Source organism: Manihot esculenta, chromosome 6, assembly GCF_001659605.2.
Source record: "Manihot esculenta cultivar AM560-2 chromosome 6, M.esculenta_v8, whole genome shotgun sequence".
NCBI classification, from domain to species: Eukaryota; Viridiplantae; Streptophyta; class Magnoliopsida; order Malpighiales; family Euphorbiaceae; genus Manihot; species Manihot esculenta.
In genome coordinates, this window is record NC_035166.2 from 22,382,584 (window position 1) to 22,403,190 (window position 20,607).

Here is a 20,607-nt window from a genome sequence, read left to right on the forward strand (position 1 = left end):
TTAATAAATAAAACTAAAAGTAATTATATTACTTTGCTAATTTGATTAACATTCTGAGTGAAGCATTATTTGTTAATATTGAATAATTAGCCCTAGAAATATAATATCATAAGAAGTAACGATCTGTCGTTTCAAAAAGTTAACAGCAAGGAGATTGTGAATGGCAACCCGTGCTCATCCTCATCTCCAGGCCAAGCTCAAACCTCTCATTTTAATTATTAACAATATGAAAATTTATGAAATCATTGAAGACCCAAGGGCAGTGTAACTTCGTTGGAAAGCTAGACCTAGGGTTGCTGCTTTTCAGCCTTTGAGCTTACTGTTTTTTAGCAGGGCCTAAAGAAGAGCAAGATGATGTACTTTCAGATTTGAGAAATCTGTTGGGGGAGCTTAAGCATGGGGATTGAAATTGAGAGGGTTAATTTTTGTGGGTTTAATTGCATAATTTATTGATTTCTTTCTGATTATGCTATTTTATCTTTCCTTCTCTTGACTCTTGAAGATGTGAGAACTTCCACTCTCTGTCTGCGTCATGAAAAATGACAAATCACGTCGCTTGATCAAACCCTTTAATTTCTTGAGTCGGTCCATCAATGAGTGATGATTTTACTATCATTTTATGAAAATCAAAGCTCCAGATCATTTCCAGGATGATGCGGATGAGCTAAATTTCCTTGCAAAGGTGCGAATCCCAGATCTTCATTTGCTGGGAGATTGTCGAGTTAGAAAAAATATTTCGCTGTAATCGGCCCATTATGAATTAAAAAATTATTTCAAAATATAAATAAATAAATTCTTTTATTAAAAATAATAAATGAAACTTATTTCTTGAAACTGAGTCCATTTAAGAATTTCTGACTGAATAATTACGCCGTTGAAAAATTATTAGCTTACACCCAACCAATCAGAATTCACCGATATAGTTGGCTCCTCTTCTCTCTCTGTTGTTTGCTCCCTGTATAGATTTGGATTCAGATTTGCCCCCATGGGTGTAGTTTTTCTTTTCCCTCTTTTTCCTCATTCCACCCTGCAATTCATAGAAGATGGTAGACTCCATTGCAGCCTTTGCTCTCGGTGCAGTTAACAAGAAAGAGGATTCTGGCTATAAAGTTAGTGGATGCAGAAATGCAAATATCTACCCTCATTTCTCATTTCCGGTGCCTCCAATTGAGTTCAACCTCGTTGCTAAAGGTTAAGGCCAGAGAGTTGATAAAGTGGGGAGAGAGAGAGAAAACAAAGTTAATCAAGTGAGCAAGTCCTTCCTATGCCCACCATCCAATGTTAGGATTTCCTCATTTAGAGAAAATTAGACCATCATGCTATAAAACAACATTCTGGAGCATAAGTTGGTTTGCCCTTTCTCCTAAAAACCACTGAGGTAGGCCGACTGACTTGACCTAGTCTGCCTCATGACAAGTAGATCAAAGCCCAATTTCACAGTATGGTCAAGAACAATAACACTTCCCACAAGAGCAGCATCTAAACCCAACTATTTACAAGGACTAGATCTTAATTGTTTTGCAATAAGAGCACGTACGCCCTTGGCACATCCTCTTAAGGCATGGACTTGTATTCGTCCTCACTAACCAATATCCTCATCTCAGTAATTCAGATTTGCCATGTCCATGGAGAGGCATCTTGAGAACGGACCTTTCCTTTGTGCTTCTCCCTAAAATTTATAGGACTACAAAAATTAACACAATTCCATTGCATTCCTAAATTAAATCATGATGTTCACATTACCTAACAAAAAGAATTCAGCTCTGATAAAGCTCTACCATAACAGACCCAGAAAAAAATATATCTCCACTACGGAAGATCAACACCTTCAACTTCAAGAATGGGCTAATAATAAAAAACAAAGGGATAACCAGAGAAATGCCAAAACAGAAATTCATATAGCCTGCTTATCTCATAGCAATTATAAACAAGATTACAGTTGAAAGCCAAGAATAGTGCAAGAACACTGGAATGTTATGCAGCAAAAAAGGTAAAAACAAGTTCAGTGGGATTAACTGCAATGCATGCAGAAGAAAAATGCCAAAACAGAGATTCTAGCCCTTGAAAATAGACCTTAATTCAGAAGATCACCTGTCAATAGATACAAACATAGTTGATGTCTATTCACAAGCTTAGGATCCACTTTGCTCTTGCCTATTCAACCAACATTTCCTCAAACTATAATGTCAAATCTGTATGACCACCACGTTATCTAATGAGAGACACATCCCTTCCATAATTAACAGTTTAACTCCAAATAACAGTTCTTTCCAATCACAATCTATGCTCTACAGCTGCTCAGATATCCCTGAAAAGCTGAAGCTGTTAAAGTTTCTTTAATGAACACAGCAGCAAATATCTAACGAGAAATTTTGAAATCCTTACCCAATAATGAGGTACAAAGTGGTCATCAAGAGACAATATCAACATATAGCAATATTGTCCCAATTTTGAACTCAATGATTATAAACTTATAATGTACGAGTCACCCATTTTTTCTCCATCCAACTCATACACAATGCTTCAATATTGCATCCAAACTACAGTACAATTAGAACAAACTACATGTCATAAATTGATAAAGTTCATCAACTATTCCAGAACATAGCTGAAAACTGCAACGTTAAATTAAAAACCACAAAAAAGGGGAAAAAAATGTAAACAACTAAATTATTACTGAAATTACCTGACTTTGGATACAATATTCCCTTCAGCTACAGAATTATAAGTTAAAATAAGCAACTAAAATTGGGAACATTAAAATCCGGACGAATTGTTCCAAATCTCATATGCCATTCAAAACCTCACTAAAAAAGAGCTACTGCCACCAAATACAATAGCAGCTATTACAAAGTAAAATAAAGTTGCAAGCTAAATAAAATCACCACTCATTATCGTCAACGAGAGTTCTTTTTCTTTCAGTATTTTATCTAATTAGAAAGAGAAGAAAAGGAATTGGTCTCCATGACGCTCTTGATTTTGGGGGCGTAGAGAGAGTAGACAGTAGCTTGCCTTTTAGCAACGGCGAGCTGAGCCTTACCATCGGAGAAAGCGGCGGCAATGGAAGAGGGGTCCGATAGGTTCAGGTTCTCGCGGAAAGCGTCGACGGTGCGGCGCTTCGTGTATTCTCTGATGTTGTAATCGCAGAATTGGCGGGCTGTGCGTAGAAGAGAGCGGTATAGACAGAGGATTTCGGCTCTCGAGATAGTCGACGACGAAGATGCCATTTTTTCTGCTGTATTCTCCGGAGAGAGAGTGACGCTACACCAACTTAATCTAGATTTCTCGCCGGTTATTATGTATTTGCCTACACCACGCGCCGTCGATTGTTCTGTAAATAAATAAATAAATAAGAAGCCAAGCGTTAGATTAACCCCGCAAAATTAAATTGAAATTGTATTAATTCTTTTTTAAAAATATATTAATCAAATCAAGTTAAAATTAATAAAATATATATTTACCCAAATCAAAACATTTAATTACTTATAGATTGGTCTCCCAGAATTTAATTTAATTGTAAATATAATTATATTCGTAAATGCATTTATGGAGTAATAAATGTATCTGCTCAGTACATGATAAGTGTATTTGAATAAATTTATTTTTTAATTTTTAATTTTTATTTTAAAAAGAAAAATTACGTATTGGTTATAATCAAAAGCAAATAAAAAATTGTTTACATTATTAATTAATTATATAAATAACAATATAATAATAATAAAATTATTTATAAAAATAATGAGTATAATTAATATTTTGAAATTGAGAGAGAAAGAGAGAGAGAGAGGGCACAGGTGCATAACATAATCAACTAACAAATGATGCACTGCATCTTATTCTAATATCCTCTCCCTCACAACATAAGAGCGCAGGCTATAACATGCCATAATTACAATTACCACTAAATTACACTTTCTGCAACTTCATAACAATTACAAAGCTAAGTAACAACTGCAGCCACTCATGCACAAGAGGGAGCATCAAAATTAGGGAATACTATGAATGAAATGGATAAAGAACTTATATATATAGGAGAATTCACATTGTTATGGACAGGATCCATTCTTGGGATGTCTCCACTTTCAGTAAGCTGTAATGGGATTCCATTTAGAACCATGGTTTCACTTCTAAGGTACCCATCTTTCGGAGTTAGATGATACTCCTCTCTGGTTGCTCCGTTTAATGTGTCGTGTCCAACCCATGAAACCGATCTCTTAAGGCCATGAATCAAAGAGCTTTCTGTCTGCATTTTCTTTTTCGTGTGCAACCTCATTGTCATGCTATTTCGAACACTGATTATATAATCAGTCTGATTGCTTAAATTGATTAGCAGTAAGGTTATACCTGCCTGTTTAAATATATATAAACAAAGAAGGATGACAGAAGTCAAGGCATAAGTCAATTCAATGAATTATAAATATCGAGCAAGCAATCTCTACTTTGGAAGTGTACTTCCCCTCTAATTTCATGAGCCAAAAGAAGGAATTTAGCATAATTTTCTCTTCCTATGTTTTCTCTCCATTTTCCTCAAGACAAACACACTGTAAAGCTTGATTCAGCTACAGCATGAAGATCAATATTTGCTAGGTTCCAACTCGCAAAAATTATCTTAATCATAGAAGCAATTAGCCATAGCAATTGGGACGATTGATCTCAAGGATCATATAGAGCCCCATTGCAGACCATAAGATAAAATTGAGCTTTTTATAACAGAATTCTCTAATTTTCCAATAATGTGCAACTCTCCATAGCAAATAATTTGTTTGTAAAGTTAAATCAGAATGTAGCCTTACTCGTCCTTTCGAGCAATGGGCATAAGCACGCAGATATGGTGAAGCATCGCTTCCAACAGCTAGAACACCTTTCCCCATAAGTCGATGCCACAAAAGGGCACTGTTGAGAGAACCCAATATACATAACAAGCAAAAACTTTGGATTAGAAGCATCTGACAAGAATACAAACTCTTATTGCAGGCTATTGACAGAGATATGAGAATTTTTTTATAAAAAAGAATACGTATATACTGGATCACAAGTAGATTTTAAAAATTTAAATCTACTTCGATAAATTTTAAAAAATTTTCCCATGTTTTGTCAGTAGTCCTCTATTGAATTTCCTCCCATCATCCACCCCAAATCTAAATGTAGAAAAGTAACAATAAAACAATAAATGAAGAAGCTAGTCGTATATGCTCCAAACTTTTTAAAAAAAAAAACTCTCATGCTCTTGCCTGTAGTAGTCAGGATTGGGTATGAATGTGGTTGCGTTGAGAAGACCGTAGTTTCCACCAATTAATGTTTGCCGGCAATATACCTTTGTGTGGTACTTGGCTGCCATTCCAAGCTGATCTAAGTACCTAAAAGCCATATATGAACAAAATTAAAACTACACCATCATTGCTCAATATAGAGCTATAGCCTGACAGTTAAATCCTTTTTTTCCTTTAATGGAAAGTATAAATAGAAACATTTAGCTTGCTCAAGAATACCAAAAGCTATTCACGAATGTATTAGACACACGATGACCACCACTGTTAAAGGCGCCTCCAGATTCTCCAACCCAAGCAGAAGCCCAAGGACCATTATGTTGAATGGTTTGCACAATACCACTGAATGTTTCTGATACTTTGCTCAAATGACGGGGATCTAATATCTTATTCACAAGGTTGGGATCAACACCTGCAATGAGCAAGGAATTATGCATTTGCAAGGAAAATGGAATGATAAATAATAGTGCATTTGTCTCATAATCAACCCCAATCCATCAAAATAAAAATACTCTAAATCTGAATTTTCCGTAAACAGAGATTTCTCATTTATAAATGACCTCACCCATATTAAGACCATGAGGAGTTGAGGACTTGCCTCATAAAGTTTAAAAAGTAGGTGGGTACTATACGATCTAGAAGAGTTCCTAACCAAGAATTCCGTTGTATTGGATGATATAAGACTTTTGTACAGTTTCTATTTCATAATAGAATCTAAGAAGTAAGAGAAGTTCTGAAAACTTATAATTAAGAGCAGTATTTCACAGTAGATACAGAGGTTTACAGGTCTTTCTAAGAGCTAATTGCCACTGATATACTGCATTATTTATTCCACAAGCAGAAGAGAACAGTAGGTTTCTGTAAGTCAATGAAAGATGACTCAAAGTATAGCATTCAACTATGAAGCTGAGTTCAAACTAATAAGTTCAAAATTGGTTATTACTCAATATTTCCTTAAATAACATTTTGAGCTCTTAACAGGCAAAAATAAATATTATTGTAAGTATCAACTGTAAACAGATCTCAGCATCATAGTAGCTCACCTGCACCTAAGTTGTATATATGATGAGTCATGATATTGACTATGCCTGAACCTGAAACCTGAAGAAGCTTAGCATACCACTGCTGGTTATAAAATCCTCCAGGTGCTACAAGTGAAGGTTTGGAATCAGAGTTCTTGTACAAATCCTTGATAATCTCTTTAAGTTTGATCACATCTTTCCCATAGAGTTCTGCACTGACACTTGCACCAATGCCACTTCCACTCAACTCATTACCTGCCACAGAAAAAGCAGTACTAGATGTGAGGTGCAAGATAGTGATTCTAAAGTCTAAACAGAAAAGATTTGTGTAAGTTTTATACCAAATTCCCATGAATCTATCTTGTATCCTTTTGAGACAGTGTAATTCATAAAATCATAAGCATTACTTGAATCCCACGCTCCTCCCCAAACACCCTTCCTGATCTGATGCCTACCATGGAGGGCGTTTAAGCTGAATGTCACAATGGCCCTGCAGATGCAAGGTTAATTCACAAGTAAGCACCTGAAACCCTTCCCCAATTCCAAAGGCCCACTTTCTTTTGGAACGAGATACATGTTGATGAAACTTAAAAATGTTAAACCTCAAAAGGACACTAGAAGTAAAGACATGGGAATTCCTCCGGATGCCTCAAACAGAAAAGGAAAAAAGAAGAAACTTGAGAATATGACATAACTAGTGTGAATGAGCAGGATAAATGCTCAAGTGTCTGAAAGCAATCTAGATGGTGGGAAAATTTAGTGAACAACCTGAACAAAAAAGGACTGAAATGCTTAACTTAAAGAGAGAATTAAAGAATGAAAATATACATCACTGTGGCCAAATACAGTTTATTTGCTTGGACGAAGGCACTTGCACATCCAAAAGAGGAATATTTTTCACTTACAGGACTTCAAGATATCAAAATTCATGATGAAGTTTCAATCCAAAAATTTCAATTACTTAAATACCATTAAGCTTAATAATATAGCAATATCATGTCTTTTACAATCATAAGTACCTTCTGCTCACATATTATGTTAGATTAAAAAAAATTGAATAGATAAAGCTGTTTCTTAATCAAACACTAGTGCTTTAAAAGAATAAGTTAAGTACTTCAGCATATTAGCATCAACAGTTTGTTTAAGAAAATATGAGTAAATAGTACATACATAATGATCTGACCTGATGATTGCATTGTTTTTAATTGGGAACATAAAGAAAGTGGAAATAAAGGGTTCATGTCCTAAAAACTTACCCTGTTCTACTGAATAAATGATTCAGCTCGTCCCATCGGTTCATGTGTAAACATCCCTTTGAAAATCCAAACAGCCCATCTTTCATCTTTCTAAATGGATGGCAAGTAGAATTCAAATTTCCTACATCATAAAATACTTGGTCTTGCAAAGAACCTCCAATTCTCATCCTCAGGTACCTGAAAGCTATAAAGCCACAAAGAATACTAAATTATGTTCTATCTAGATGTTGACCACAAATAATGCAGATTCATCATGCTTCAATAGTTCTTAAACAATGATACAAACCTTGGATAGCTTTTGCTAGAAGAGGACGAGACAAGTTCTGAAAAAACCATAATAACACTATCGGATTATCAAAATTCCTTGTGTGTTTTTGTACAGTTAAAAGAATCGAAAACAAGAGCCAACTAAATTCTTCAAAAGCTGAACAACTTCATTAGGAGGAATAGTTTCAGAGACTTACCAAATTTATGACGGATGAATAGTGCCATGGACACTGGTTGTAGTCACACTTATCATGAGGCCACCAATCTAGGGTAGCACAAATGAAATTATCATCTGTTGTAGCAGTAGTGAGCGTCCCATCAACCACAACTGTAGCATGTTTAACATCTTGAGCAAAAATGCCAGGGAGAGAAGCCAGAAAGAAAAGCAAGGACAGACAGTATCCCATTGGGCAAATAATTATACTACTCTTCATCACCTCAGCTTATTCAGGTGAACTGCAACTGAAATTTATAAAAGAGTAAAATTCTCTCATTCTCTTCACTGCTAAAAAATTTTAAATAAGATTGAAGAAGTTGAAACTAACTGAAACAATAGATATTTACAGCAACCCAGAAAAAGAAATATTAAAGCGATGTAAGGAGCAAAACCAAATTACGAGATCAGCAAATAATCGCACAACGTTCAGATTTAGATTTGAAAGAGGGAAATTTTCAGCTTGCAGAAAACCATTGCTTATGTTGTGATTTAAAGAGCTGTTCAGCCTGAGCCAGGAAGACCTACTGTAACTGAAGTTAAGCTAAATTTCAGTTTTAATGGAAGTCCCAAGTTTATCAATCGATGGAAAGAAAGACATAGAGAGGAGTAGAGTAACAGAAACAGATAACTGCGTTTCTTCCCGTCGGTTACAGAATCCAAGAATGAAATGAATGCCATTAATTTTCAAAAATTGCAGTGCTTTACCGAATTTAAAATCAACAAAACTAATAAAGCAGCATTCTTGAAAAGTAGTAATAATTTAAGAACAAACACGAAATGACCAAACCTAAGCTACTTTTTCACATCATTCAGCAAAAGTAAGAAGAACCCAATTGGAAACTGACCTCTAAAACCAAGAAATCACTTCACCTCACCATTAAAGACAGCAGTGAAGCTCGATCCTGAAGCGAAGTTTTGTCAGATAAGCCCACTAACAAAGTAACTTATTTTATGTGAAAAAAACACTCTTCTGTCCTCCTCATGTCCACTCCTGTCTTATCTTCAGTTTTCTTTTTTCTTTTTCTTTCTCCACACTCATGTAGCCATCCACCAGAAGACAACCATGTCGGCAGAATTGAAATGGGTAGGTGTTAAGAGTCGGTCGGATTTGGTAAAAAAGTGCAGGAATAAGCATGGACTTCACAAGGGGTTAGGCATGTGAAACAGTTTTGATATTTCCATGGTTAAAAAAATATAAGAAAATAAAAACAAAGAAAAAATGGAGGTGGCTTTAGCTTTAACATGTGTTAGAAATTTTTTGTTAACTGAGATGCCATTGCCAAATTGATAAGCTTCTTGTCTTGAAGTTGAAGTGACACTGATGCTTTCACCAAATCCCTGTGTTTGTAATTTTTTTTTAAAATATATAATTACATGATAATTCCTTCAAAGAATGTAGAGATATATTAATAGGCTATAGCTCATTATTGCATGTATATAATCAATAATTTAAAAAATTAATACTTTTACTTAGTTTTATTTTTTAATAAATATTTTTTCTGCTAAAAGTAATAATTATTTATTTATTCAATGCATTTGAACAAATCAACACAGCTATTGTGCACGTTCAAGAGACTAAGAACATCAATCATGCTTGCTGTCTGGGGTATGGACTTTTTCTATTTGACAAACAATTTCTTTTTTCTAGTTTAATATGATAATTTATTCTATTATATATTAATAAATTCATTTATTAAAACTCTAAAATTTAGATCAATTTGCAGATATTTCTGATGTGAATTTATCTTTATTTAATTGAAAAAATGTGAATATTGAATAGATAATAACTTAAAATATTTTTTATTTAAATAAAAACTTAAAATTTACATTGAAATTCTAATAAGTCATAGTTTAGTAAATTTTTTTAATAATAAGATATTATTTTATATTTTTATATATTAAAGGTATTTCCTATTTTAATTAAAACAAAAATTAAAAATATAAAAAGCTTATATTTATTGTGAATAATGGAGTATTTGGTATAAAAATTTAAAAAAAAATTATTTATTAGATTTTAATATGGTATTTACTGTTTGGTAAAGTTGGACTTAAAAGCAAAACAACAAAGATAAGAAAACGAACAAAAGAAACCAATAAAGGTTGCACTTTTATCATACTCTTCCTTTGGACCCATAAAAATTTTCACTTTTCTCCGTTTCTCTTTTTCCTCTTATTTCCACAATTTCTTTTTCTTTTTCTTTTCCTTTTTTTAAAGAAAACCCTAAACCAAACCCTCCTCTCTTCAAAATTTCACAATTTTAAATTACATTGCTTAATTAGATTTTTTTCTCACACTTCCTCTTTTAGTTTTCTTCCAGATGAATACTCATTTCTATAGTTGAGCTGCCATTTCCTTTAATATCTCAAACCCATTCCCCTAAATCGGTGTAACAAAAATCCAATCTTTTCTTACACTCTTTCTTTCCCACATTTCAGAACTCATTGATCTTCCATTTTACTCATTACCCGTTTCAATTTTGATCCTCGTGATCGTGAACGATCAATAAAGTTTGCATTTTGTTGTACAAATTCAGAGAATTTTTGTACTTCTCGTTTTGTACAATCTGCATTTTATTATATCCTTTTTGTAGATTAGTGTTGTCATTTTCTTCTTAGAGGAAACTTGGTTATGTGTCGATGGAGAACATTGGAGAGGCAGCGGATGATCAGGGCTCAGGATGGTTTGAAGTGAAGAAGGTGGTGTTTTTTGTAATCAGTTTGTTTGGCTACATGTCTCATAATTTGGTGTTTAATAACCGGCTTATGTTTAACTGTTAAAACTGTTAATGGAAAAAACAGAATTCTGGGTCCTGTATTTTTGTCAGTTTTGCCATCAAAGGATGGAATAGATTCTTATATGTGCTAATTTCTTGAGAAACATTAAGTTAGATGAGGATCATATAATGTGTGTGCTTGTGTGTGTGTGTGGTTTTTTCTTTTAAATCATTTTTTCCTTGTCAACTATATGATTATCGGTTGTTAGGTAAAAGAATATCAAATTTCAATTGTGGAGATTAGTGGCGATCATATTTTAAATGAGTTCTGTTTAATGGGTTGTGAAGTACTGGTTAAGAGTTGCTTAGATCACTTGTCACTGGCTGGGGCAAGCGAGCCCTAGAAATAGTTCCTCTGCCAACTAAATGTTTAATTGTGCCTCTTTTTCCCTTCTGGGATGTGCTGCATGTGTGTTTGCAGTGATCCTGCATCCGACCAGTTCGTGACTTCACCATGTGTAGTTAAATGATAAGGGTTTTTGCAACCTTTTCTTATTGCAAACTTTGCGGTCAGTCCATTCCTTCTCTAATTAAATTCATTTTTAGAATGTTTTGCTCTGTGTGTTAGTTTCTCATCATCATGTTTATTTATGAACCATACATATAATGACTTGGTGGCTTTTCTAAGAGGCAATACCAAATAAACAATAAAGTATAACAAACTGGTTTGTTTGTCCATCGGCATACCCTGAGTTTTTTATTTTTATTTTCCTCCAGAAGCATAGAAGTAGTGCAAAGTTTTCTGTAAAGAGTTGGTCTGGTGGATTTTTGGGAAAAAATGGTTCTGGTTATCAGCTTACTCAGCCTTTGTCTGGTGAAAAAAGTGGGAATTTGCGTGGCCATCGTAGATCCCAGCTTCCAAAATCAGGACCAACTCTATCCTCAAATAGCTTTGATAATGTTGCTAATTCTGCTTCAATGTCAAATCAAGACGAAAATGGTGTCTTCTATGCTGATAAAGCAGAGGCTAAAGGGGATAGTGGAGATGGCAAGTTGCAACAGTTGTCTGGCACTAATTCTAGTGCCAAAGCTGGAGATACTCAGAAAATATTAGATGCAGATAAGCCTGATGTGTTTCCCAAAATCAAATGGGGTGATCTAGAGGATGATGTTTTGGTAATGCATTATGATAACAATTCTCGAGCTGCTGTCAAACTTGCTGATACTGGAGGTAATGATTTACTGGCTGGAAAGCTTGAGGATAATTGTCATTTGGTTTCTGAAGTTTCTTCTTCCACCAATCTCCAAGAAAATAAACTGATGACAACATCTGTAGATGTAGATATTTATCCTGATCAAACTATCGCTCCTAATAAGGAGGACTTAACTGAAATTATCTGTAAAGAGATGAGTGACATGACTGCTTCAAATGATATTTCAAATAGCAAGGAAATACATAATGATAATGAACATTTTAAACCAATAGAGAATTATTTAAGTTCTAATTGTCAATTGGGTCAGGCTGGGATAGTGTTGACATGTAAGGTGCCTGCTGTTGTTTCTAAGGTAAATGATACAGAAGTTTCTGACGTATCAGTCAGAAGTAGGAATTCAGCAGCAGTTCCACAGGACTGTGAATCAATTCTAACTGGAAAGTGTGAACCCGAAATTTCTAGGGACACTGGTATTGTGGTGGAACTTCATTCGCCTGTTGCATCTGCAGTAAATGAGTTAAAACCTTCTGAATTAACAGTTACAAATGGGAATTCTGGCACAATGGTGAATACTCTGGATGGTGAATTGCATCCATCTAAAAAGAGTGATCCTGAAATTTCTAGAGATTCTGGAATAGTGGAGAAACCTCAGTTGCCTGCTATAGCTGAGGTAGATGAGTCACTAATATCTGAAGTATCTGATATAAATGGGAACTCAAATACAGCAGTAGCTGCCCATAATATTGAGACACTTGCAAATGAAAAGCATGGACCTGAAGTTTCAGGAGATTCTAGAGTAATGTCAGTTTCTGTTGGGAGCTATGGAAAAGAAAGTGAACTGTTGAAGACCAAGACTATGAACCCCCTTGAGGAAGGTGAGATAGGTGAAAGCAAAGAAAGGTTCAGGGAACGACTTTGGTGCTTTCTGTTTGAGAATCTTAACAGGGCTGTAGATGAACTTTACCTTCTTTGTGAACTTGAATGTGATATGGAGCAAATGAAAGAGGTCATTCTTGTTCTTGAGGAAGCTGCATCTGATTTTAAAGAACTGACTACTCGAGTTCAGGAGTTTGAAACTGTGAAAAGGTCCTCTTCTCAATCATTTGATGGGATTTCAGTTCCTTTGAAGTCTGACCATCGCAGACCACATGCTCTCTCGTGGGAGGTAAATGCATTCCTCTTTCTTACAATGTGACAATTATAATTGTGAATCGTTTATTTGTAGGCACTGTCAAGTCTAATGCTAGACATTTGGCTGAAAAGGAAAGGGGGAGGATGGCAGGGTTGTTTCATCCAATGAGTAATAAAAAATTAAAGAAATTATCCAAACTGAAATGATTCGAGTCTTGGAGATGAAAACATTTTGACAATTATCAAATCCTTCACCGACTTTAATGAAATCTAAGAAAACATAGATAGAAAAAAAGTAGTTTCTACCAACAATGTGATGATTTTAGTAGATAAATTTTATTAAAAAGTGAAAATTTAGTTTAAAAAGAAAGAATAATAGCAAATTTTAAAAACAGATTTTAAGGTAGAATGTTATGTTGATGTATTCTTTATTACTTCTGGGATTGATTTTCTTTGATTTTGTTTGTTCCTTTACATGTATTCTGGTTTTAATGGTGTTAGTTTATAATATAATAAAAAAAATTATAGTAGGATTTATGGTGCTGCAACTTCACACGGATGTAGATCTTCATTATGCACCAATAATGGGTAGAATGTAGCCTCATATTTCTCTTGGTTGGCATCCTGTTTCCATGCAGGCTTTTTTTCAGTATGCAGGGATATTTTACTTTACATCATTGAATTTCTTCTATTTGTGAATTTGTGCTCCCGCTTACTTCTGTAGGCTTGACTTCTATTTGTTAGTGGTGCTGGTGACTAGTCAATTAGAAGATGGTAATTAAAAATGTCCTTTTATAACATATGGAGTGGAATGGTTTATGTATTCTACTGGGATCTAAATAATTAGAATTTTCTTTTATAATGGATGAAGTGAAATGCTTTATGAATTTATGCTAGTTATCCTAAAAGCTTCTTCATTTAATCTACCTCTCATATGAACTTGGTAGTGATTTCTTGCACAGTACAGGTCCGGAGAATGACTACTTCACCTCACAGAGCGGAGGTGCTATCTTCATCTTTGGAGGCTTTTAAGAAAATTCAACAAGAAAGAGCAAACATGCTAACAGCCAATAATGGAAAAACCCTGGCTCTTGAGTGTTCTAATCACCAACATGTGCCTGATGATAATTTGAGGAAATCAGCTGGTAAAAAGGTTATGGTACTAAATGCTAGAGATTCAATAATAAAATCAAGGAAACAAAGTGGAGATTCAGATTTCACTCTGAGTAGTTTGAATGGTGAGAAGCGAAACGTTGAATTAGGCAGGACCAATAAAGTAAACTTTGTGCAAAATGGTCATGTTCATTCTCATAACCCATCCTCATCTGATGCCAATGTATCTCGGTTGCCTTCTAGGGAGACTTCTGCTTCCTCTGGTGCTGGAAAGAGCAAGAGAGAATCTGAATCAGACAAGCAACTTCATAAGAAAGAGAAAACTTTGGCAGAAAATACCATTGAGAAAAACCAAAAATCCACCGATCCCCCTCGGAAACAGTTTCTTCTTTCTGAAAAGGATAAGGAAAAGAGAAATTCTAATTCGTGGAAGTCAATGGATGCATGGAAGGAGAAGAGGAATTGGGAGGACATACTTTCATCTCCTTTCCGTGTCTCGTCCCGCATTTCACATTCACCAGGTATGAGCAGAAAAAGTGCTGAGCGTGCACGTATTTTGCATGATAAACTTATGTCACCTGAGAAGAAGAAGAAAACTGCTGTGGATTTGAAAAAGGAAGCAGAAGAAAAGCATGCACGGGCTATGAGGATCAGAAGTGAGTTGGAGAATGAAAGAGTTCAAAAGCTTCAGCGTACGTCTGAGAAGTTAAATCGAGTAAATGAATGGCAGGCTGTACGCACTATGAAGTTACGAGAGGGAATGTATGCTCGCCACCAGCGTAGTGAATCTCGACATGAAGCTTTTCTAGCTCAAGTTGTCAGGAGAGCTGGTGATGAAAGCAGTAAAGTTAACGAGGTTCGTTTTATTACTTCCTTGAATGAAGAAAATAAGAAGCTGATGTTGCGCCAGAAACTTCATGATTCTGAGTTGAGGAGAGCTGAAAAACTTCAAGTGATAAAAACAAAACAAAAAGAAGATATGGCTAGAGAGGAAGCTGTTTTAGAACGAAGAAAACTTATTGAAGCTGAAAAGCTGCAGCGTCTTGCCGAGACACAGCGGAAAAAAGAAGAGGCTCAAGTTAGAAGAGAAGAGGAGCGCAAAGCGTCAAGTGCAGCTCGTGAAGCAAGGGCCATTGAACAACTTAGAAGGAGGGAGGAGCGTGCCAAAGCCCAGCAAGAAGAAGCTGAACTGTTGGCACAGAAATTAGCTGAGAGACTTAGTGAGAGTGAGCAACGTCGCAAGTTTTACCTTGAACAGATACGAGAGAGAGCATCTATGGATTTCAGGGATCAGTCTTCACCTTTATTACGCAGATCCATGAACAAAGAAGGCCAAGGCCGATCTACACCAACTACCAGTGGTGAAGTGTATCAAGAAAACAGTGTTGCAAGTTCAGGAAATTCTACTTCTACAATTGCTACAGGAAATGTCACATTGCAGCATTCATTGAAGCGACGGATTAAGAAGATTCGGCAAAGACTTATGGCTCTTAAGTATGAATTTCCTGAGCCTCCAGTTGGTTCTGAAAATGCTGGTATTGGATACAGAACTGCAGTGGCAAGTGCTAGAGCAAAACTTGGAAGGTGGCTTCAAGAACTTCAAAGACTTCGACAGGCAAGAAAAGAAGGGGCTGCAAGCATAGGCCTCATTACTGCTGAGATGATCAAGGTTCTTGTTTTGTTGCTTTACTTGCACACACACACACACACAGACACTGCAAGTTATGCACAAACTCAAATTTGTATGCAAGTTATTTATACGGCATGGTCAGATAACCAGAGTTTATAATGTTTGAAAATTGAGAATTCTGCACTGGGTTCGGTTTCAGGCATTTAAAACTGTCTACTGCTAAAATTTCTCTTCCTTGCCATAACCTATGCCTGGAGTGCGATTGATGACATTTTGACGACTCTGTATGCAGTAGTAAATATCAGAAAAATTTAGCTCAGAATTGCCAAGTGCATGGCTACTGGCTAGTGATGAGTTTAGAAACATTTTCTATGTTCTATAGTGAATGTGTCATGTGAATTTTGTAATGTGCCTTGTCATATTGTTGTTGCACTGTAGTAAATTTCTTGGAATAATCCTTAATGGTTGTGTAAGATGCTTGCAGTAGAATATCAATGAAAGCTTGCAATCTGATGTGTTTGTGTTGAAATGTTCAGTTGACAGTGGCTTATGGCTGCATAACTCCTAGATTCTATATTATTATGTACTCTTACTTCTTCTCAAGGGGTTGAGAAAAACTATATTGAATATCTAATTTAATGCATTCTAAATTCTTTCATGAATCAGTTTTTGGAGGGCAAGGAGCCTGAGCTGCAGGCTTCTCGACAAGCAGGACTGCTTGATTTTATTGCTTCTGCATTGCCTGCATCTCATACATCAAAACCTGAAGCTTGCCAGGTTACAATACACCTTCTAAAACTTTTGCGAGTCGCCCTATCTGTACCTGCAAACCGGAGTTATTTTCTAGCTCAAAATCTTTTACCTCCAATCATTCCCTTGCTCTCTACAGCCCTTGAGAACTATATAAAGATTGCAGCATCTTTAAATGCCCCTGGGATTACCAACCTGCCATCAAGCAAAACATCAGTTGAAAATTTTGAGTCAATATCTGAAGTACTGGACAATTTCTTATGGATTGTTGGAGCTGTTATTGGTCATACAAGTTCTGATGAAAGGGAACTCCAAATGCAAGATGGCTTGCTGGAGCTATTGATTGCTTACCAAGTTGTTCACCGGTTGCGAGATCTTTTTGCACTTTATGACAGGCCTCAAGTGGAAGGCTCACCATTTCCTTCTTCTATTCTTTTAAGCATACATCTGTTGGTTGTTTTAACATGCAGACCCAAGACTTATAGTTCCATTGACTGGGAAACTTCTCCAATTGAAACCGTTCTTGGATTTGACAATCAAGAATCTAAACCAGCAGAGATTGCTGCAGATATGACCTCTGAAGAATGCAGACCTCCACTATCTGTATTAAATGGTAGTGCAGTTGCAGATATAGCAGAGGATAGACCATTACATGAATCATGTAGTAAGAGTGATGAGTCATCATCCATTGGCAAAGATGGTGAGAAGAAACCAACTTGTAGTTCGGCAGAATTGAATGATGCCAATATTAACTTGAAAGATGTTCCATATGAATTCAAGAAAGTTCTGATCGAGGAGAGGGATGATAAACACATGGTCAGTAATGGTGCAGAGCAAAAGAATAATAACACATTTAGCATGAAGCAACCGGTGCCTTTTCTTCTTTCTACCATATCTGAAACTGGACTGGTCAGTCTTCCCTCTTTGCTGACAGCTGTGCTATTGCAAGCAAACAATAGATTGTCCTCTGAGCAGGTAGATTGCTTCCAGCTGCTTGTATATTTGTACTCTTATTGATGCTAATTTTGTGATCATTTGAGTGCTCTAGGGAATTTTGCATATGTAGATTCTTATTATTTTATTTATTCTCCCATTTTTCATATTCTAAACTTGTGATTGAGCCCCGTTTTATCTTTATTGTTATATTTTTTTTCTTTATTTGCATGAATGACTGCTACAACTTATTTATTTATTTATTTGGTTTTTTGGGGACTTCTCTTTTAGGATTTCATGCTAGAAGTGGGTGTTTGATATGAGGATTCTTGTTTTCTTTTGCAATTTATTTTATGTTCTCGTGTTCACTTGGGTAGATGTTTTACTTTCAGTAGGCTGACATCGATGGTTGATGTTTATCTATATCGTTGTGGCCAGGGGAGAGATGATTGAGAAAGAACTTCTTAAGAGCACTTTGGAACCTAGAGGTCTTAAATTACCTAGAACCCAATCATTTTGGGTGTTACTTCTGTTTAAAAAAAAATTGTAAAAAAACGGAAAAAAAAAATGAATAGTGCTACTTATTTCTGAACGAGTCTCAAGTCCTCAAATGGAAGGTCTGGAATATGACAAATGCAAATAGTCCCCATCTAAAGTTGTAAACTTCTCATGGATATTTTGTGTTTTATAATTTTATTTATGCTGACTTCGTGACAACTCTCTGTAGTGAAACATATTCCAAATAGCTAAATATATATATATTTTGTCAGGGTTCATATGTCCTTCCATCTAATTTTGAAGAGGTGGCAACTGGTGTGCTGAAGGTTTTGAACAATTTGGCTCTTTTGGATATTACATTTATGCAGAAAATGCTGGTACGATAATTTCACTTGTATAAAGAAATGATAGTGGCTTCAGATTCTTAAAGATGATTTCATAGGGACTCTAGAGACATTTTATGTTCTAAGATTTCCCCCCACTAATTGGTCCCTGTATTCTCAATTTGTTCACAGGCTAGGCCAGATTTGAAAATGGAATTTTTCCATTTAATGAGTTTTCTTCTTTCTCATTGCACTAGCAAATGGAAAGTAGCTAACGACCAGGTTTTGTGCGGCAGTTCTCAACTTCCTGCATACATTATAAATCCATATAACCTGCTTTATCTTAAAGTACAATAGGTATAGCTTGCTGTGTTTGGGATTGCGGTTGAGTCAAAAAAGCTTATTTGAAACTGCTTTCTGGAAAAAGAAGTTTCATATGCTCTCAAAAAAAAAAAAAAAAGAATGAAAAGCTGTTTTACCATTTTGAAGTTTGTAAGACTAAAATATATTAAATTTAGATTTTAATATATTTGAAATGGTTATATTTTAATATATGTGAAATGGTGCTTTTCTAACACTTTTGAAATGGTGCTTTTCTAACCCTAGCTGAAACAACAATACTAAATAGAACCTGAGTTGATTATTATATGAATAGCTGTCTCAAAACAGAATACATCAATGTGAAGAATCTTCTTGCACATAAGTTAATGCATATATATAGGAATGTGAGAAAAACGTGAATTTAAAGCAAATTATTTTGGAGAAAGCCAGGGCAGATTTCTTGGGTTAAAATGTGAAGAATTATGAATTTTAGTTGCACTACCACACAACTCTGTATAAAGCATGTATTACTGGAACATTTGCATCGAGATTAATATCTGCAATTTCTAACAGGTTGGGTTGCTTCTGCTTGAATCTCTTTTGCTGCTCGGTTATTTTGCTTTGTTCCACCCTGAAAATCAAGCTGTCCTCCGGTGGGGAAAGAGTCCTACAATACTTCACAAGGTCAGTAAAAAGTAACAAAGATTTCTTACTTGTGGAAATGTTATGGATAAAACATAATTGTTTCCTTGGAAGAAAACAGGTATGCGATCTGCCATTTGTGTTCTTCAGTGATCCTGAATTGATGCCAGTTTTGGGTGGCATGCTGGTTGCTGCCTGTTATGGATGTGAGCAGAACAAGTCTGTGGTTCTGCAAGAATTGAGTATGGATATGCTACTCTCCTTGTTAACATCTTGCAAGAGTGTTTCGCTGGCAGATCGAACCAATCAAACTTCTGACAATTTGCCTCTTGATGATTGTGTCGAAAGTAATCAACAGAATCCTGATCTAAAAAAATCTCATGGAGATATTCCATTGAAATCCAACCGTTACAACACTAAAAGCGCTAGAGTTTCTTTGGGGAAAGCTGGTGTCTTAGGAAACAGTGTCAGAGGCAGCAAGATGAGAAGCCAAAGGGACTGCAAAGCAACAAAAATTGGTGAAGAAATGGCTTTGAAGCATAGTCCAGTGGCTCCTGAAACTTCTGTGATGTTGCATTCTAGGTTCCCTAGTAGCTTCATTGACAGGGTGGAGCAGTTCTTTTCAGCAGGGACCGGCAACGCAGCTGAAGTTTAAATCAAACATGCCATAATTCTTGATCTTTATACAGATGTTGCTGCACATGCTATGCTTTGAAGGATATGATCCCTTTAGAATTCATGGGTACCAGTCATGAAAGGGAAAGTCAGTGATTCACTGATAAAGGGGACTTCTGGAACTTAGATTGTGGTAGAAGAAAAAATAATTTTGGCACTAACACAAGTCAAGATCAAGATCGATTAGAATGTAGGTGATATTTATGTGTAAAAAACTCTCATCCATTTATTTACATGTGAAACCCACATCCCAGTATAAAGTTACATGACATTCAAGTTTTTAATCATACATAGTGTTCAAAGAGCACTGATTTCTCTCATGAAAGATTTTCTTTGCTGATGTTGATTTTAGTTATCACACTTGCATATTCTCATCTGCCTTTTTAAAAGGCAAGCCAGCAAGCTAGTTTTGTTTAACGTTGCTGAGGTTTGAAAGTAATTAATTTTTTTTTCGATAAATCACCATAATACTCGTTAAATTTAGAGTAGAGTTAAATCACCGTTATCAGATCTAACTTGCCAGTTATTTCAAAAGCTATTTAACATCAGGCCTAACCCACCCAGCTACCCCTTAATCCAAAAGCTAAGCTATTTAACATTCGGCCTACCCCTTAACTCACCCGGCTACCCCTTG

The 20,607-nt window shown here is 35.6% G+C and overlaps 2 protein-coding genes across 10 annotated transcripts; one reads left to right on the forward strand and one right to left on the reverse strand.

Moving 5' to 3' along the window:
* Nucleotides 1–3,192: 3,192 nt before the first annotated feature.
* Nucleotides 3,193–9,329, reverse strand: LOC110617506 (heparanase-like protein 1). 8 transcript variants are annotated; one of them, XM_043957418.1, is made up of 12 exons: nt 8,875–9,329; nt 8,451–8,559; nt 8,010–8,274; nt 7,832–7,868; nt 7,546–7,729; nt 6,631–6,779; nt 6,311–6,544; nt 5,490–5,679; nt 5,232–5,357; nt 4,794–4,893; nt 4,043–4,348; nt 3,193–3,331 (listed from the first exon to the last, which is right to left on the reverse strand). In XM_043957418.1, exons 3-12 carry the CDS (start codon nt 8,244–8,246, stop codon nt 3,308–3,310), a joined length of 1,587 nt encoding a protein of 528 aa, XP_043813353.1. In that variant the 5' UTR covers nt 8,247–8,274; nt 8,451–8,559; nt 8,875–9,329; the 3' UTR covers nt 3,193–3,307. The 8 variants fall into 8 exon arrangements, with proteins under 8 accessions (XP_043813353.1, XP_043813352.1, XP_021616032.1 ...); XM_043957417.1 differs by lacking the exon at nt 3,193–3,331 and having other exon boundaries at nt 3,796–4,348; nt 8,875–9,328; XM_021760340.2 differs by lacking the exons at nt 3,193–3,331; nt 8,451–8,559 and having other exon boundaries at nt 3,796–4,348; nt 8,010–8,268; nt 8,875–9,328.
* Nucleotides 9,330–10,150: 821 nt separating this feature from the next.
* LOC110617802 lies at nt 10,151–20,293 on the forward strand. 2 transcript variants are annotated; one of them, XM_021760805.2, is made up of 8 exons: nt 10,151–10,726; nt 11,521–13,122; nt 14,056–15,870; nt 16,498–17,556; nt 18,285–18,389; nt 18,528–18,617; nt 19,230–19,340; nt 19,420–20,293. In XM_021760805.2, exons 1-8 carry the CDS (start codon nt 10,667–10,669, stop codon nt 19,951–19,953), a joined length of 5,376 nt encoding a protein of 1,791 aa, XP_021616497.1. In that variant the 5' UTR covers nt 10,151–10,666; the 3' UTR covers nt 19,954–20,293. The 2 variants fall into 2 exon arrangements, with proteins under 2 accessions (XP_021616497.1, XP_021616498.1); XM_021760806.2 differs by lacking the exon at nt 18,528–18,617.
* The last annotated feature ends 314 nt before the right edge of the window (nt 20,294–20,607 follow it).

What these genes read in the sequence shown, in the direction of transcription:
- LOC110617506 (XM_021760340.2), bottom strand. Translation starts at nt 8,246, where the DNA reads ATGAAGAGTAGTATAATTATTTGCCCAATGGGATACTGTCTGTCCTTG. An exon ending in CATTTATTCAGTAGAACAGG is followed by an intron (nt 6,780 to 7,545) that starts GTAAGTTTTTAG and finishes TTGCATCTGCAG; the next exon opens with GGCCATTGTGACATTCAGCT. An exon ending in CCCAATCCTGACTACTACAG is followed by an intron (nt 4,894 to 5,231) that starts GCAAGAGCATGA and finishes TTCTCTCAACAG; the next exon opens with TGCCCTTTTGTGGCATCGAC.
- LOC110617802 (XM_021760805.2), top strand. Translation starts at nt 10,667, where the DNA reads ATGGAGAACATTGGAGAGGCAGCGGATGATCAGGGCTCAGGATGGTTT. An exon ending in ATAGATTGTCCTCTGAGCAG is followed by an intron (nt 17,557 to 18,284) that starts GTAGATTGCTTC and finishes ATATTTTGTCAG; the next exon opens with GGTTCATATGTCCTTCCATC. An exon ending in GTCCTACAATACTTCACAAG is followed by an intron (nt 19,341 to 19,419) that starts GTCAGTAAAAAG and finishes GGAAGAAAACAG; the next exon opens with GTATGCGATCTGCCATTTGT.